The sequence below is a fragment of the Oncorhynchus masou genome, unplaced genomic scaffold (genome assembly GCF_036934945.1).
Source record: "Oncorhynchus masou masou isolate Uvic2021 unplaced genomic scaffold, UVic_Omas_1.1 unplaced_scaffold_2280, whole genome shotgun sequence".
In the NCBI taxonomy this organism is placed as follows: domain Eukaryota; kingdom Metazoa; phylum Chordata; class Actinopteri; order Salmoniformes; family Salmonidae; genus Oncorhynchus; species Oncorhynchus masou.
In genome coordinates, this window is record NW_027008749.1 from 12,878 (window position 1) to 32,500 (window position 19,623).

Below are 19,623 nucleotides of genomic sequence, written 5' to 3' on the forward strand. Positions count from 1 at the left end.
TGAACTCTGCCTTGTTGGCCGCAGATCGGCAGTTCCAGAGGCTACCGGAGACCAGGAACTCCACGTGGGTCGTGCACGCTGGGACCACCAGATTAGGGTGGCCGCGGCCACGCGGTGTGGAGCGTTTGTATGGTCTGTGCAGAGAGGAGAGAACAGGGATAGATAGACACATAGTTGACAGGGTACAGAAGAGGCTACGCTAATGCAAAGGAGATTGGAATGACAAGTGGACTACACGTCTCGAATGTTCAGAAAGTTAAGCTTACGTAGCAAGAATCTTATTGACTAAAATGATTGAAATGATACAGTACTGCTGGAGTAGGCTAGCTGGTAGTGGCTGCGATGTTGACACTACACTAATCAAGTCGTTCCGTCGAGTGTAATAGTTTCTACAGTGCTGCTATTCGGGGGCTAGCTGGCTAGCTAGCAGGTTGATTGCGTTACGTTACCTTAAAAGAACGACAATAGCTGGCTAGCTAACCTAGAAAATTGCTCTAGGCTACACAATTGTCTTAGATACAAAGACGGCTATGTAGCTAGCTAGCTACGATCAAACAAAACAAACCGTTGTACTGTAATAGTTACTACAGTGCTGCTATTCGGGGGCTAGCTGGCTAGCTACGTTAAAAGAACGACAATAGCTGGCCAGCTAACCTAGAAAATCGCTCTAGGCTACACAATTGTCTTAGATACAAAGACGGCAATGTAGCTAGCTAGCTACGATCAAACAAAACAAACCGTTGTACTGTAATAGTTACTACAGTGCTGCTATTCGGGGGCTAGCTGGCTAGCTACGTTAAAAGAACGACAATAGCTGGCCAGCTAACCTAGAAAATCGCTCTAGACTACACAATTGTCTTAGATACAAAGACGGCTATGTAGCTGGCTAGCTACGATCAAACAAATCAAACCGTTGTACTGTAATGAAGTGAAATGAAAATGTGATACTACCTGTGGAGCGACGCGGAATGTTGACCGGGTAGTTGGAGTTCAATTCGGTAGAGGTTGGCTAGCTGTTGGCTAGCTAGCTAGCAGCATTTCCTACGTTAAGGACGACAAATAGCTGGCTAGCTAACCTCGGTAAATTAAGATAATCACTCTAAGTCTACACACTCTAAACTGCACAATTATCTTGGATACGAAGACAGCGAAGACAACTATGTAGCTAGCTGACACTACGCTAATCGAGTCGTTCAGTTGAGTGTAATAGTTTCTACAGTGCTAGTGGACAGTGGATGTTAGCTAGCTGCTTAGCTAGCTGCTGGGCAGATACGTTAGGACGACGAAATACGATAATTATGCAATTGTCGTTGATACAAAGACGGCTATGTAGCTAGCTAAGAAGAAATTGCTAAGATTAGACAGATCAAACCGTTGTACTATAACGAAATGTAATGAAAAGTTATACTACCTGCGGACCGAAGTGTAGATGCGACCGCTCGCTCCAACCGGAACCTGCTAGGGTGTGCAAACCTGTGCAAACCTGATAGAGACATACCCCAAGCGACTTACAGCTGTAATAGCAGCAAAAGGTGGCGCTACAAAGTATTAACTTAAGGGGGCTGAATAATTTTGCACGCCCAATTTTTCAGTTTTTGATTTGTTAAAAAAGTTTGAAATATCCAATAAATGTCGTTCCACTTCATGATTGTGTCCCACTTGTTGTTGATTCTTCACAAAAAAATACAGTTTTATGTCTTTATGTTTTGAAGCCTGAAATGTGGCAAAAGGTCGCAAAGTTCAAGGGGGCCGAATACTTTCGCAAGGCACTGTATATATATATATATATATATATATATATATATATATATATGTATATATATGTGTGTATGTATATATATAGATATATATATATATATATATAGATATATAGATAGATAGATAGATGTATATGTGTGTATATATAATATATATATATATATAATATATATTCTATATACACACACACACACACACACACACACACACACACACACACACACACACACACACACACACACACACACACACATAAATATCACCCGCGGCAGCCTTTTGGGGAACCCTGTTCTAGGGACTGGGGCCCACACATGTATTAAAAGAACAGAACAACTCTTATCATTGATGACTTCAGTATGTGGAAAGATGTATGTCTTAAACCAACACGTTGGTCTAGCTCCGACCCTAAAACAACTTCTGGGCCAATGAAGGCTGGAACTGATAAATGTAATACCATTGTTACATCCCAAAATGGCACCCTGTTCCCTTCGTAGACCACATGGTGTGTGTGTTAACCCTTCACTCCTAATGACATATGACTGTGTTTGTAATTCAGCTTCTACCCGCGGGTGTTTGAGAAGATGTTCTCTCAGAGCAGCGAGGAGGTTTCCATGCAGCGCTACCTCATGTCTTTCCCTCTGGTCTGCTCCCACTTCAACCAGACTGTCCATCCGCTCTGTCCAGAAGAGGTCAGTACCCAGACACTATCGGAACTAAATCTACTATATACTACTGGAATAGGTTAAATCATATACTACTGGAATAGGTTAAAGCGTATACTACTGAAATAGGTTAAATCATATGCTACTGGAATAAGTTAAATCGTATACTACTGGAATAGGTTAAATCATATACTACTGGAATAGGTTAAAGCATAAGTAGAATATATATATTCCACTTATGGTATATTTATATTTAAATATTCATATAACCTTGACATTTAAATATACCATAAGTGGAATATATATATTCTACTTATGCTTTAACCTATTCCAGTATTATACACTTTAACCTATTCCAGCATTTTATATATATATATATATATATATATATATATATATATATATATATATATATATATATACATATATACACACACACACAGTGGGGAGAACAAGTATTTGATACATTGCTGATTTTGCAGGTTTTCCCTACTTACAAAGCATGTAGAGGTCTGTAATTATCATAGGTACACTTCAACTGTGAGATACGAGAATCCAGAAAATCACATTGTATGATTTTTAAGTAATTAATTTGCATTTTATTGCATATATATATATATATATATATAACTACCCAGAACAGGTTCATGGAAAAACTCCTGGCCCTAATTCTGAAAAATATCAAGGTTGATATTGATATTTTTCAGAATTAGGGCCAGGAGTTTTTCCATGAACCTGTTCTGTGTAGTTTGACCCAGTGTTTCCCGGTATGATCAGGAAAAACTCCTGGCCCTAATAATTTAACCAGTGAGTAAAACATCTCCATCAACCAGAGAAACACAAATACAAACTCTCTCTGAGTATCAGTGATTTAGCGTTGGGATAACTCTGTGTCTTGTCTATTGTCTTGTCTGTGTCTAGACGGAGGCTGTTGAGAAGAGGAGTCTGCGTCTGTGTGTGACCTTCCTGGAGGAGATTGCCAAACAGACCAGCTCCGTCATCTTAGAGATCTGTAGCGAACAGTGCAACCTCAATGACCAGGTGTGTGTGTGTGTTCGAGATATGCAACCTCAATGACCAGGTGTGTGTGTGTTCGAGATATGCAACCTCGATGACCAGGTGTGTGTGTGTTCGAGATATGCAACCTCAATGACCAGGTGTGTGTGTGTGTTCGAGATATGCAACCTCAATGACCAGGTGTGTGTGTGTGTGTTCGAGATATGCAACCTCAATGACCAGGTGTGTGTGTGTGTTCGAGATATGCAACCTCGATGACCAGGTGTGTGTGTGTTCGAGATATGCAACCTCGATGACCAGGTGTGTGTGTGTTCGAGATATGCAACCTCGATGACCAGTGTGTGTGTGTTCGAGATAGGCAACCTCGATGACCAGGTGCGTGTGTGTTCGAGATATGCAACCTCGATGACCAGGTGCGTGTGTGTTCGAGATATGCAACCTCGATGACCAGGTGCGTGTGTGTTCGAGATATGCAACCTCGATGACCAGGTGTGTGTGTGTGTTCGAGATATGCAACCTCGATGACCAGGTGTGTGTGTGTTCGAGATATGCAACCTCAATGACCAGGTGTGTGTGTGTTCAAGATATGCAACCTCAATGACCAGGTGTGTGTGTGTTCGAGATATGCAACCTCGATGACCAGGTGCGTGTGTGTTCGAGATATGCAACCTCGATGACCAGGTGCGTGTGTGTTCGAGATATGCAACCTCGATGACCAGGTGTGTGTGTGTGTTCGAGATATGCAACCTCGATGACCAGGTGTGTGTGTGTTCGAGATATGCAACCTCAATGACCAGGTGTGTGTGTGTTCAAGATATGCAACCTCAATGACCAGGTGTGTGTGTGTTCGAGATATGCAACCTCGATGACCAGGTGCGTGTGTGTTCGAGATATGCAACCTCGATGACCAGGTGCGTGTGTGTTCGAGATATGCAACCTCGATGACCAGGTGTGTGTGTGTGTGTTCGAGATATGCAACCTCAATGACCAGGTGTGTGTGTGTGTTCGAGATATGCAACCTCAATGACCAGGAATCTGGGAGAAGTGTACAGGTCACACAACTAATTAACTATAAGACTGACGCAGTCAATCGACAGTGTTTTTAAATGATATTATAACTTATTATTATTATATCCTGTAGTCACTACAGACACCATATAAAGATGCTAAAAACATGGATCTGGGAGACTGTTTAATGGCCATTGACACAAACAAATCCCAGGTTGTAGCTTTAATGTAGGAGCCGGTTGGACGCCCGGAGACTAATGATGACTCTGAGGAAGGTGAAATGATGCAATGACAAAGTGTTGTTTTCTCTCTGGTGGAAAACATTGTGAGGGTGTTTATTTTAATTTAGACCCCTTGACGGGCTGAAGCATAGCAGACAAGGGTAAAGTCACTCACAATGCAATGTAGAATACGCTTTAACGGAAAATGTTTATTCACTGTGGTCCTCTTAATCATGTTTCCTATTAGCTGTTGCCCAAACACTGTGGCCAGACCATAAGTGCAGCTCGCAATAAGAAGCAGAAGAAACAGATGCCGAAAAAAGGAGACGTGCAGAGAGAGAAACCTGGAACAGAAAGCCAGAGGAAGGACCGTGCCATCGTCACCAAGTCAGTGCTCTAAAATCAAATCAAATCAAATCAAATGTATTTATATAGCCCTTCGTACATCAGCTGATATCTCAAAGTGCAGTACAGAAACCCATCCTAAAACCCCCAAACAGCAAGCAATGCAGGTGTAGAAGCACGGTGGTTAGGAAAAACTCCCTAGAAAGGCCAAAACCTAGGAAGAAACCTAGAGAGGAACCAGGCTATGTGGGGTGGCCAGTCCTCTTCTGGCTGTGCCGGGTAGAGATTATAACAGAACATGGCCAAGATGTTCAAATGTTCATAAATGACCAGCATGGTCGAATAATAATAAGGCAGAACAGTTGAAACTGGAGCAGCAGCACGCCCTGTTCCTCCATTTAAATCGAAATGTTATTTTCACTGTGCTTCATAAACAACAGGTGTAGACTAACAGTGAAATGCTGACTTCCCAACAAACAGAGAGAAAATAATAGACAAACATAACACAAGCAATAAATAGACAATAAGTAACAATAACATCGGTAACAAATCAAATTAAATGTATTTGTCACATACGCATGGTTAGCAGATGTTAATGCGAGTGTAGCGAAATGCTTGTGCTTCTAGTTCCGACAATGCAGTAATAACCAACGAGTAATCTAACCTAACAATTCCACAACTACTACCTTATACACACAAGTGTAAAGGGATAAAGAATATGTACATACATATATATGAATGAGTGATGGTACAGAACGGCATAGGCAAGATGCAGTAGATGGTATCGAGTACATTATATACATATGAGAAGTAATGTAGGGTATGTAAACAAAGTGTCATAGTTTAAAGTGGCTAGTGATACATGTATTACATAAAGATGCAGTAGATGATTTAGAGTACAGTACTGAGTCCATGTGCAGGACTATGAGGTAATTGAGGTAGATATGTGCATATAGGGATAAAGTGGCAAGGCAACAGGATGTATCAATAGACACTAACAGTAGCTGTGACTATCACCCGCTTTGTTTTTACACTGCTGCTACTCGCTGTTTATTAACTATTGCGTTGTCCCTTTACCCCTACCGACATGTACAAATTACCTCGACTAACCTGTACCCCCCCACACACTGACTCAGTACTGGTACCCCATGTATATTAGGGCGGCAGGGTAGTCTAGTGGTTAGAGCGTTGGACTAGTAACCGGAAGGTTGCAAGTTCAAACCCCCGAGCTGACAAGGTACAAATCTGTCGTTCTGCTCCTGAACAGGCAGTTAACCCACTGTTCCTAGGCCATCATTGAAAATAAGAATTTGTTCTTAACTGACTTGCCTAGTAAAATAAAGGTACAATATTGTATTGTTACTTTTTAGTCCACCTGTCCCGTTTATTCATAATTTCTTTCATCCATCCATCCTTCTTTTCATTCATCCATCCATCCATCCATTCATCCATCCTTCTTTTCAGTCATCCATCCATCCTTCTTTTCAGTCATCCATCCATCCATCCATTCATCCATCCTTCTTTTCATTCATCCTTCTTTTCATTCATTCATCCATCCATCCCTCTATTCATCCGTCCTTCTTTTCATCCATCCATCCATCCCTCTATTCATCCATCATTATTTTCATCCATCCATCCATCCCTCTATTCATCCATCCTTCTTTTCAGTCATCCATCCATCCCTCTATTCATCCATCCTTCTTTTCATTCATCCATCCATCCCTCTATTCATCCATCATTATTTTCATTCATCCATCCACCCCTCTATTCATCCAACATTCTTTTCATTCATCCATCCATCCCTCTATTCATCCATCCTTCTTTTCAGTCATCCATCCATCCCTCTATTCATCCATCCTTCTTTTCAGTCATCCATCCACCCCTCTATTCATCCATCATTCTTTTCATTCATCCATCCATCCATCACTCTATTCATTCATCATTCTTTTCATTCATTCATCCATCCATCCCTCTATTCATTCATCATTCTTTTCATTCATCCATCCATCCATCCCTCTATTCATCCATCATTCTTTTCATTCATCCATCCATCCATCCCTCTATTCATCCATCATTATTTTCATTCATCCATCCATCCATCCCTCTATTCATCCATCCTTCTTTTCATTCATCCATCCATCCCTCTATTCATCCATCCTTCTTTTCATTCATCCATCCATCCCTCTATTCATCCATCCTTCTTTTCATTCATCCATCCATCCATCCCTCTTCATCCATCATTCTTTTCATTCATCCATCCATCCCTCTATTCATCCATCATTCTTTTCATGCATCTATCCATCCATCCATCCCTCTAGTCATCCATCCTTCTTTTCATTCATTCATCATCCCTCTATTCATCCATCATTCTTTTCATTCGTCCATCCATCCTCTATTTATCCATCATTGTTTTCATTCATCCATCCATTCATCCCTCTATTCATCCATCATTCTTTTCATTCATCCATCCATCCCTCTATTCATCCATCCTTCTTTTCATTCATCCATCCATCCCTCTATTCATCCATCCTTCTTTTCATTCATCCATCCATCCCTCTATTCATCCATCATTCTTTTCATTCATCCATCCATCCTCTATTCATCCATCATTCTTTTCATTCATCCATCCATTCATCCCTCTATTCATCCATCATTCTTTTCATTCATCCATCCATCCCTCTATTCATCCATCCTTCTTTTCATTCATTCATCATCCCTCTATTCATCCATCATTCTTTTCATTCATCCATTCATCCATCCTCTATTCATCCATCCTTATTTTCATTCATCCATCCATCCCTCTATTCATCCATCATTCTTTTCATTCATCCATCCTTCCCTCTATTCATCCATCCTTCTTTTCATTCATCCATCCATCCCTCTATTCATCCATCCTTCTTTTCATTCATCCATCCATCCCTCTATTCATCCATCCTTCTTTTCATTCATCCATCCCTCTATTCATCCATCCTTCTTTTCATTCATCCATCCATCCATCCCTCTAGTCATCCATCCTTCTTTTCATTCATCCATCCATCCCTCTATTCATCCATCATTCTTTTCATTCATCCATCCATACCTCTATTCATCCATCATTCTTTTCATTCATCCATCCATCCCTCTATTCATCCATCATTCCTTTCATTCATCCATCCATCCCTCTATTCATCCATCCTTCTTTTCATTCATCCATCCATCCCTCTATTCATCCATCCTTCTTTTCATTCATCCATCCATCCATCCATCCCTCTATTCATCCATCCTTTTCATTCATCCATCCATCCCTCTATTCATCCATCCTTCTTTTCATTCATCCATCCATCCCTCTAGTCATCCATCCTTTTCATTCATCCATCATCCCTCTATTCATCCATCCTTCTTTTCATTCATCCATCCATCCATCCCTCTATTCATCCATCCTTTTCATTCATCCATCCATCCCTCTATTCATCCATCCTTCTTTTCATTCATCCACCCATCTCTCCTCCAAATCGAATAATGTTCTGTTAAATCACTCATTTCGGGAACTACCACGATCCTGCGAAAAGTCTGCTCTGACATTTTAAGTGTTTTGTCGATTGATTGGATATTTCATGGGTTTCAATTTTTAAAGAAAAACTAGACTAACAATTTCTAAAGTGTCTCTCTCTATTTAAGTTAACATTACACTCACAAAAGATTGAAGACATTGCAAAATGACATATGTATAATTAGTAAATGTATAAAAGGGAGGATGGATAAATGTGGGTTGTATTTACAATGGTGTTTGTTCTTCAATGGTTGCCCTTTTCCTGTGGCAACAGGTCACACATCTAGCTGCTGTGATGGCACACTATGGTATTTGAGAATTTATCAAAATTGGGTTTGTTTTCAAATTATTTGTGGGTCTGTGTGTCTCTCTGGTCATACATTTGGCAGGAAGGTTAGGAAGTGCAGATCAGTTTCCACCTCATTTTGCGTCCTTTCTCAATAGCAAGGCTATGCTCACTGAGTCTGTACATAGTCAAAGCTTTCCTTAAGTTTGGGTCAGTCACAGTGGTCAGGTATTCTGCCACTGTGTACTCTGTTTAGGGCCAAATAGCATTCTAGTTTGCTCAGATTTTTGTTAATTCTTTCCAATGTGTCAAGTAATTATATATATATATATATATATATATTTAATTGTTTGTTTGGGTCTAATTGATTTGCTGTCCTATTTGTATGGCTCTGTGGGGTCTGTTTGTGTTTGTGAACAGAGCCCGAGGACCAGCTTGCTTAGGGGACTCTTGTCCAGGTTCATCTCTGTAGGTGATGGCTTTGTTATGGAAGATTTGGGAATCGCTTCCTTTTAGGTGGTTGTAGAATTTAACGTCTCTTTACTGGATTTTGATCATTAGCAGGTATCGGCCTGATTCTGCTCTGCATGCATTATTTGGTGTTTACGTTGTACACTAAGGATATTTTTGCAGAGACTCAATTTGGTGTTTGTCCCATTTTGTGAATTTTTGGTTGGTGAGCGGACCCCAGACCTCACAACCATAAAGGGAAATGGTTTCTATAACTGCTTCAAGTATTTTTAGCCAGATCCTAATTAGCATGTTGAATTTCTCTCTCTTTCTCTCGCTCTCTCCCTCTCTCTCCCTCTTTCTCTTCCAGTATGGACAAGCTGCATCTGACTCTGACTGAGCTGTGCTCCTCATTCAGTGGGAGCAGTGACTTCACAGTGTTCAACCACATCGTCACTCCTGCAGAGTTCCTCATATCTCACTTGGAGACACGCCTCACCAAGTACGCCAAGCTCATTTTGCCTATAACATGATCTCTGTCTTAATATCTATTGCTTTATAATATTGGATCGTTAAATCCTTTTCTCCACCTAAATCTCAATTTCTCTGTTTAAGCAAGACATGAGACTGTTTATAATGCAGAGAAGATTTGTATTGTATTTTATTTAACATTTATTTAACATTTATTTAACATTTATTTAACATTTATTTAACTAGGCACGTCAGTGGAGAACAAAGTCTTATTTACAATGACCTCCTGCAGAGAGACTGCGATTAAAAAATATAATAGAGAGACAACACTATATAAAGATAGACCTAAGACAACAACATAGCAAGGTAGCAACACAACATGGCAACACAACATGACAACATGGTAGCAACACGACAACAACATGGTAGCAACACAACATGACAACAACATGGTAGCGACACAACATGACAACATGGTAGCAACACAACATGACAACATGGTAGCAAGACAACATGACAACAACATGGTAGCAAGACAACATGCCAACAACATGGTAGCAAGACAACATGACAACAACATGGTAGCAAGACAACATGACAACAACATGGTAGCAAGACAACATGACACCAACACGGATAGCAAGACAACATGACACCAACATGGGTAGCAAGACAACATGACAACAACATGGTAGCAAGACAACATGACAACAACACGGGTAGCAAGACAACATGACACCAACACGGGTAGCAAGACAACATGACAACAACATGGTAGCAAGACAACATGACAACAACATGATAGCAAGACAACATGACAACAACACGGGTAGTAAGACAACACTACAACAACATGGTAGCAACACAACAACATAGTAGCAACACAACATGACAACATGGTAGCAACACGACAACATAGTAGCAACACAACATGACAACATGGTAGCAACACGACAACATAGTAGCAACACAACATGACAACATGGTAGCAACACGACAACATAGTAGCAACACAACATGACAACATGACAACATGGTAGCAACACGACAACATAGTAGCAACACAACATGACAACATGGTAGCAACCACGACAACATAGTAGCAACACAACATGACAACATGGTAGCAACACGACAACATAGTAGCAACACAACATGACAACATGGTAGCAACACGACAACATAGTAGCAACACAACATGACAACATGGTAGCAACACAACAACATAGTAGCAACACAACATGACAACATGGTAGCAACACAACATGACAACGTGGTAGCAACACAACACGACTACATGGTAGCAATACAACATGACAACAACATGGTAGCAAGACAACATGACACCAACACGAGTAGCAAGACAACATGACAACACGGGTAGCAAGTCAACATGACAACAACATTGGTAGCAAAACAACATTGGTAGCAAGACAACATGACAACAACATGGTAGCAAGACAACATGACAACAACATGGTAGCAAGACAACAACATGGGTAGCAAGACAACATGACAACATAGTAGCAAGTCAACATGACAACAACGTGGTAGCAAGACAACATGACAAAAACGTGGTAGCAAGACAACATGACAACATGGGTAGCAACACAATATGACAACAACATGGTAGCAGCACAACATGACAGCATGGTAGAAACACAACATGATAGAAGACCCAACATGACAACATGGTAGCAACACAACATGACAACAACATGGGTAGCAACACAACATGACAACATGGTAGCAACACGACAACATAGTAGCAACACAACATGAGAACATGGTAGCAACACAACATGACAACATGGTAGCAACACAACATGACTACATGGTAGCAACACAACATGACAACAACGTGGTAGCAAGACAACATGACAACACGGGTAGCAAGACAACATGACAACAACATGGTAGCAACACGACAACATAGTAGCAACACAACATGACAACATGGTAGCAACACAACATGACAACGTGGTAGCAAGACATGACAACATGGTAGCAAGACAACATGACAACAACATGGTAGCAACACAACATGACAACATGGGTAGCAACACAACATGACAACAACATGGTAGCAACACAACATGACAACAACATGGGTAGCAAGACAACATGACAACAACATGGTAGCAACACAACATGACAACATGTGTAGCAGCACAACATGACAACAACATGGTAGCAACACAACATGACAACAACATGTGTAGCAAGACAACATGACAACAACATGGTAGCAAGACAAAATGACACCATGACAGATACTTTACTGAACTATATATTACAGAGGTCAGGAGTTCAGACAATTATAGCTACAGTAGGTTGCTATTTCAAAATGAACCACGCATGCACCATAATGATCTGTGTACATGTTCTGCTTCCGTTTCAGCACAGTGTAATTGATCAATTAATTAAATATAGCGGGGGGGGGGGGGGGGGGGGTTTGAGGATAGGGATAGAGAGAGACAGAGAGTGTAAAGTTCTTAATTTTGATTGTTGATTTCACTTTTATATATTATCTACCTCACTTGCTTTGGCAATGTTAACATATGTTTCCCATGCCAATAAAGCCCCTTGAAGGGAGACAGAGACCGAGAGAGACAGAATAATCATTACATGGTTCGTTGAGCCTGACTGTTATTCATTCAGCCTGCCATGCCATGTAGCCCTGTCTGATTCCAGTTTGTGTGTCTGTGTGTGTGTGTGTGTGTGTGTGTAATGTTCCAGGATCATCGTGAGAATGGCCCATTACAACCAGACCACCCAGGAAATAGGACGCCCGTCTGACCTCCTGGCCGGGATTCGGGCCTACACAGCCAGCCTGCACACCCTGTCACGCTACCTCAGTCTGGACGTCACCAGGCTGGTCAAGAATGTCCTACTGCAGCAGACACAGCCCCTGGACTCGTACGGAGGACAGACCATCACCACGCTGTATACCAACTGGTAACGTGACATCAGCAGCAGTCCTCCAATTACTACTTCATGTCCCACTATTACCAGAAATAAACTCAGCAAAAAAAAGAAACGTCCTCTCACTGTCAACTGGGTTTTATTTTCAGCAAACTAAACATGTGTAAAATATTTGTGTGAACATAACAAGACTCAACAACTGAGACATAAACTGAACAAGTTCCACAGACATGTGACTACCAGAAATGGAATAATGTGTCCCTGAACAATGGGGGGGCCAAAATCAAAAGTGACAGTCAGAATCTGGTGTGGCCACCAGCAGCATTAAGTACTGCACTGCATCTCCTCCTCATGGACTGCACCAGATGTGCCAGTTCTTGCTGTGAGATGTTACCCCACTCTTCCACCAAGGCACCTGCAAGTTCCTGGACATTTCTGGGGGAATGGCCTTAGCCCTCACCCTCCAATCCAACAGGTGCCAGACGTGCTCAATGGGATTGAGATCCGAGCTCTTCGCTGACCATGGCAGAACACTGATATTCCTGTCTTGCAGGAAATCGCGCACAGAACGAGCAGTATGGCTGGCTGCTTTGTCATGCTGGAGGGCCATGTCAGGATGAGCCTGCAGGAAGAGTACCACATGAGGGAGGAGGATTTCTTCCCTTTAACGCACAGCGTTGAGATTGCCTGCAATTACAACAAGCTCAGACCGATGATGGTGTGACACACTGCCCCAGACCATGACGGACCCTCCACCTCCCATCGATCCCGCTCCAGAGTACAGGCCTCGGTGTAACGCTCATTCATTCAACTATAAACACGAATCTGACCATCACCAGTGAGACAAAACCAACACTCGTCAGTGAAGAGCAATTTTGCCAGTCCTGTCTGGTCCAGCAACAGTGGGTTTGTGCCCATAGGTGACGTTTGTTGCCCGGTGATGTCTGGTGAGGACATGCCTTACTACAACAGGCCTACAAGCCATCAGTCGGCCTCTCTCAGCCAATTGTGAACAATCTGAACTGTTCATTCCTGCAGTTTTTGTTGCCATCCTGTACCTGTCCAGCAGGTATGATGTTCAGATGTACCAATCCTGTGCAGGTGTTGTTACAAGTGGTCTGCCACTGTGAGGACGATCAGCTGTCCGTCCTGTAGCGCTGTTTTAGGCATCTCACAGTACGGACATTACACCCTGGGCATCTTTCTTTTTGTGTTTTTCAGAGTCAGTAGAAAGGCCTCCTTAGTGTCCTACGTTTTCATAACTGTGACCTTCATTGCCTACCGTCTGTAAGCTGTTCGTGTCTTAACGACCGTTCCACAGGTGCATGTTCATTAATTGTTTATGGTTCATTGAACAAGCATGAGAAACAGTGTTTAAACCCTTTACAATGAAGATCTGTGAAGTTATTTCGATTTTACGAATTATCTTTGAAAGACAGGATCCTGAAAAAGGGACATTTCTTTTTTTGCTGAGTTTAGGATTTGAACTGACAACCCTTCTCTGACTTGTCTTCATCTCTGGCGTCTCCAGGCTAACAGATATTATATCAGTCGCTGAACCGTTTCCTCTGTCGCTGCACTGCTACATGTAGTTATAGATGTTCATCAGCAGCTGTTAGCACCTATGTTGTGCATTTGAATGCATTAGGAGGAGGATATGACGTCTGCCTCTCCACAGGTACCTAGAGGGCCTTCTGCGTCAGGCCAGCAGCAACCTGATCGTTCACTGCCCTGCAATGCACTGCTTCGTCAACCAGAACATCGAGAACGAGCAGAGTTTCAGAGCAGAGGAGTACTCTGATATCTCAGGTGAGACCTGTCTACAGTAGGGTAGCCTGGTGACCTCTAAATACACCTCCACCCTCTTCACCTAGCACCCCCTACCTCCACCCTCTTCACCTACCTCCACCCTCTTCACCTACCTCCACCCTCTTCACCTAGCACCCCCTACCTCCACCCTCTCCACCTACCTCCACCCTCTTCACCTACCTCCATCCTCTCCACCTACCTCCATCCTCTCCACCTACCTCCATCTTCTCCACCTACCTCCATCCTCTCCACCTAGCACCACCCTCTTCACCTAGCACCCCCTACCTCCACCCTCTCCACCTACCTCCACCCTCTCCACCTACCTCCACCCTCTCCACCTACCTCCATCCTCTCCACCTACCTCCATCCTCTCCACCTACCTCCATCCTCTCCACCTAGCACCACCCTCTTCACCTAGCACCCCTACCTCCACCCTCTCCACCTACCTCCACCCTCTCCACCTACCTCCACCCTCTCCACCTACCTCCATCCTCTCCACCTACCTCCATCCTCTCCACCTACCTCCACCTAGCACCACCCTCTCCACCTAGCACCACCTACCTCCACCTAGCACCACCTACCTCCACCTAGCACCACCCTGTCCACCTACCTCCACCCTCTCCACCTAGCACCACCCTCTCCACCTAGCACCCCCTACCTCCACCCTCTCCACCTACCTCCACCCTCTCCACCTACCTCCACCCTCTCCACCTAGCACCACCCTCTTCACCTAGCACCACCCTCTTCACCTAGCACCACCCTCTCCACCTAGCACCACCTACCTCCACCTAGCACCACCTACCTCCACCTAGCACCACCCTCTCCACCTAGCACCACCCTCTCCACCTAGCACCACCTACCTCCACCTAGCACCACCTACCTCCACCTAGCACCCCGTACCTCTACCCTCTCCACCTACCTCCACCTAGCACCACCTACCTCCACCTAGCACCACCCTCTCCACCTAGCACCACCCTCTCCACCTAGCACCACCCTCTCCACCTAGCACCACCTACCTCCGCCTAGCACCACCTACCTCCACCTAGCACCACCTACCTCCACCTAGCACCACCCTCTCCACCTAGCACCACCTACCTTCATCCTCCACAACTAGCTCCGCCCTGTCCACCTAGCTCTGTGTTATAGCCCTCAGGTGTTAAAGCCCTCAGGTGTTATACCTCTCAGGTGTTATACATCTCAGGTGTTATACATCTCAGGTGTTATACATCTCAGGTTTTATAGCCCTCAGGTTTTATAGCCCTCAGGTTTTATAGCCCTCAGGTTTTATAGCCCTCAGGTTTTATAGCCCTCAGGTGTTATACCTCTCAGGTGTTATACATCTCAGGTGTTATACCTCTCAGGTGTTATACCTCTCAGGTGTTATACATCTCAGGTGTTATACCTCTCAGGTGTTATACATCTCAGGTTTTATAGCCCTCAGGTGTTATAGCCCTCAGGTGTTATACATCTCAGGTATTATAGCCCTCAGGTGTTATACCTCTCAGGTGTTATACATCTCAGGTGTTATACCTCTCAGGTGTTATACATCTCAGGTGTTATACCTCTCAGGTGTTATACATCTCAGGTGTTATACCTCTCAGGTGTTATACCTCTCAGGTGTTATACATCTCAGGTTTTATAGCCCTCAGGTGTTATAGCCCTCAGGTGTTATACCTCTCAGGTATTATAGCCCTCAGGTGTTATACCTCTCAGGTGTTATACATCTCAGGTGTTATACCTCTCAGGTGTTATACATCTCAGGTGTTATACCTCTCAGGTGTTATACATCTCAGGTGTTATACCTCTCAGGTGTTATACATCTCAGGTGTTATACCTCTCAGGTGTTATAGCCCTCAGGTGTTATACCTCTCAGGTGTTATACCTCTCAGGTGTTATACATCTCAGGTTTTATAGCCCTCAGGTGTTATAGCCCTCAGGTGTTATACCTCTCAGGTATTATAGCCCTCAGGTGTTATACCTCTCAGGTGTTATACATCTCAGGTGTTATACCTCTCAGGTGTTATACATCTCAGGTGTTATACCTCTCAGGTGTTATACATCTCAGGTGTTATACCTCTCAGGTGTTATACATCTCAGGTGTTATACCTCTCAGGTGTTATAGCCCTCAGGTGTTATACCTCTCAGGTGTTATACATCTCAGGTGTTATACCTCTCAGGTGTTATACATCTCAGGTGTTATACATCTCAGGTGTTATACATCTCAGGTGTTATACCTCTCAGGTGTTATAGCCCTCAGGTGTTATACATCTCAGGTGTTATACCTCTCAGGTGTTATACATATCAGGTGTTATACCTCTCAGGTGTTATACATCTCAGGTGTTATACCTCTCAGGTGTTATACATATCAGGTGTTATACATCTCAGGTGTTATACCTCTCAGGTGTTATAGCCCTCAGGTGTTATACCTCTCAAGTGTTATACCTCTCAAGTGTTATACATCTCAGGTGTTATACATCTCAGGTGTTATAGCCCTCAGGTGTTATACCTCTCAAGTGTTATACATCTCAGGTGTTATACCTCTCAGGTGTTATACATATCAGGTGTTATACATCTCAGGTGTTATACATCTCAGGTGTTATACCTCTCAGGTGTTATAGCCCTCAGGTGTTATACCTCTCAAGTGTTATACCTCTCAAGTGTTATACATCTCAGGTGTTATACATCTCAGGTGTTATAGCCCTCAGGTGTTATAGCCCTCAGGTGTTATAGCCCTCAGGTATTATACCTCTCAGGTGATATACCTCTCAGGTGTTATACTTCTCAGGTGTTATACCTCTCAGGTGTTATACAGGTGTTATACTTCTCAGGTGTTATACATCTCAGGTGTTATACATCTCAGGTGTTATACCTCTCAGGTGTTATACCTCTCAGGTGTTATACTTCTCAGGTGTTATACATCTCAGGTGTTATACATCTCAGGTGTTATACCTCTCAGGTGTTATACATCTCAGGTGTTATACATCTCAGGTGTTATACCTCTCAGGTGTTATACATCTCAGGTGTTATACCCCTCGGTTGTTATACCTCTCGGGTGTTATACCTCTCGGGTGTTATACCTCTCGGGTGTTATACCTCTCGGGTGTTTTAGCCCTCGGGTGTTATAGCCCTCTGGTGTTATAGCCCTCGGGTGTTATAGCCCTCGGGTGTTATAGTCCTCTGGTGTTATAGTCCTCGGGTGTTATAGTCCTCGGGTGTTATAGCCCTCGGTGTTATAGCCCTCGGGTGTTATAGCCCTCGGGTGTTATAGTCCTCTGGTGTTATAGTCCTCAGGTGTTATGGTCCTCGGGTGTTATAGCCCTCGTGTGTTATAGCCCTCGGGTGTTATAGCCCTCAGGTGTTATAGCCCTCAGGTGTTATAGCCCTCGGGTGTTATAGCCCTCGGGTGTTATAGCCCTCGGGTGTTATAGTCCTCTGGTGTTATAGTCCTCGGGTGTTATAGCCCTCGGGTGTTATAGCCCTCGGGTGTTATAGCCCTCGGGTGTTATAGCCCTCAGGTGTTATAGCCCTCTGGTGTTATAGCCCTCAGGTGTTATACCTCTCAGGTGTTATAGCCCTCTGGTGTTTTAGCCCTCGGGTGTTATAGCCCTCTGGTGTTATAGCCCTCAGGTGTTATACCTCTCAGGTGTTATAGCCCTCTGGTGTTATAGCCCTCTGGTGTTATAGTCCTCTGGTGTTATAGTCCTCTGCTCCTAACTGCAGTCTAAACTACAGTCTAAACTACTATCAAGGCACAAGGTGAGACCCAGACGCAGACACAGGTGGCATATGGTTGGAATCTTACAATGTTTATTCATCCAAAAGGTACAGAAGAGCAGGCAGATTCAAGGTCAGAGGGCAGGCAGATTCAAGGTCAGAGGTCAGGCAGGATGATCAGACAGGCGGGAAAGTAGCCCAGAGTCAGGCAGTGGTCAGAACCAGGAAGACAGAGTACGGTGAAAAACACGCTGGTCGACTTGACTAAACATACAAAACAAACTGGCATATAGAGACAGGAAACACAGAGGTAATACACCAGGGAAAATAAGTAACACTTGGGGGGGTGGAGACAATCACAGGGACAGGTGAAACAGATCAGGGTGTGACAACTACATTCTAAACCACGCATCCATATTCTCCCCTTCATCCCTAATCTGCCCAGAGATGCAGGCCCTGGCCGAGCTGATTGGTCCGTACGGTCTCAAGTTCCTCAGTGAGAACCTGATGTGGCACATCACCTCACAAGTCGGAGAACTCAAGGTAGGATTAAGCTTCAAACAATTACAGACGGCTCATATCTCTGAGGGCTGGCAGGCGGTCTATCTCTGATCTGCCGCTGTTGAACTATGAAGTCACTCTTACTCTCCCCACACGGTCCAACAGGAGATGAACTCTTACTCTCCCCACACGGTCCAACAGGAGGTGAACTCTTACTCTCCCCCACACGGTCCAACAGGAGATGAACTCATACTCTCCCCCACACGGTCCAACAGGAGATGACCTCTTACTCTCCCCCACACGGTCCAACAGGAGATGAACTCATACTCTCCCCACACGGTCCAACAGGAGATGAACTCTTACTCTCCCCCACACGGTCCAACAGGAGATGAACTCATACTCTCCCCCACACGGTCCAACAGGAGATGAACTCATACTCTCCCCCACACTGTCCAACAGGAGATGAACTCTTACTCTCCCCACACGGTCCAACAGGAGATGAACTCATACTCTCCCCCACACGGTCCAACAGGAGATGAACTCATACTCTCCCCCACACGGTCCAACAGGAGATGAACTCATACTCTCCCCACACGGTCCATCAGGAGATGAACTCTTACTCTCCCCCACACGGTCCAACAGGAGATGAACTCTTACTCTCCCCCACACGGTCCAACAGGAGATGAACTCATACTCTCCCCACACGGTCCAACAGGAGATGAACTCTTACTCTCCCCACACGGTCCAACAGGAGATGAACTCATACTCTCCCACACACGGTCCAACAGGAGATGATCTCTTACTCTCCCCCACACGGTCCAACAGGAGATTAACTCTTACTCTCCCCACACGGTCCAACAGGAGATGAACTCATACTCTCCCCACACGGTCCAACAGGAGATGAACTCTTACTCTCCCCACACGGTC

At 43.8% G+C, this 19,623-nt stretch overlaps 1 protein-coding gene across 1 annotated transcript in view; it reads left to right on the forward strand.

Moving 5' to 3' along the window:
• LOC135533192 (nck-associated protein 1-like) overlaps window positions 1-19,623 on the forward strand; it is a gene marked incomplete at its 5' end in the record, with an annotated part of 35,220 nt that overhangs the window by 12,345 nt on the left and 3,252 nt on the right. Inside the window, 7 exons of the mRNA XM_064960588.1 lie at window positions 2,315-2,447; window positions 3,342-3,461; window positions 4,914-5,053; window positions 9,647-9,778; window positions 12,487-12,705; window positions 14,351-14,481; window positions 18,641-18,738. Of these exons, the coding sequence (XP_064816660.1) occupies window positions 2,315-2,447; window positions 3,342-3,461; window positions 4,914-5,053; window positions 9,647-9,778; window positions 12,487-12,705; window positions 14,351-14,481; window positions 18,641-18,738 (973 nt within the window). The remainder of the gene's footprint in view (window positions 1-2,314; window positions 2,448-3,341; window positions 3,462-4,913; window positions 5,054-9,646; window positions 9,779-12,486; window positions 12,706-14,350; window positions 14,482-18,640; window positions 18,739-19,623) is intronic.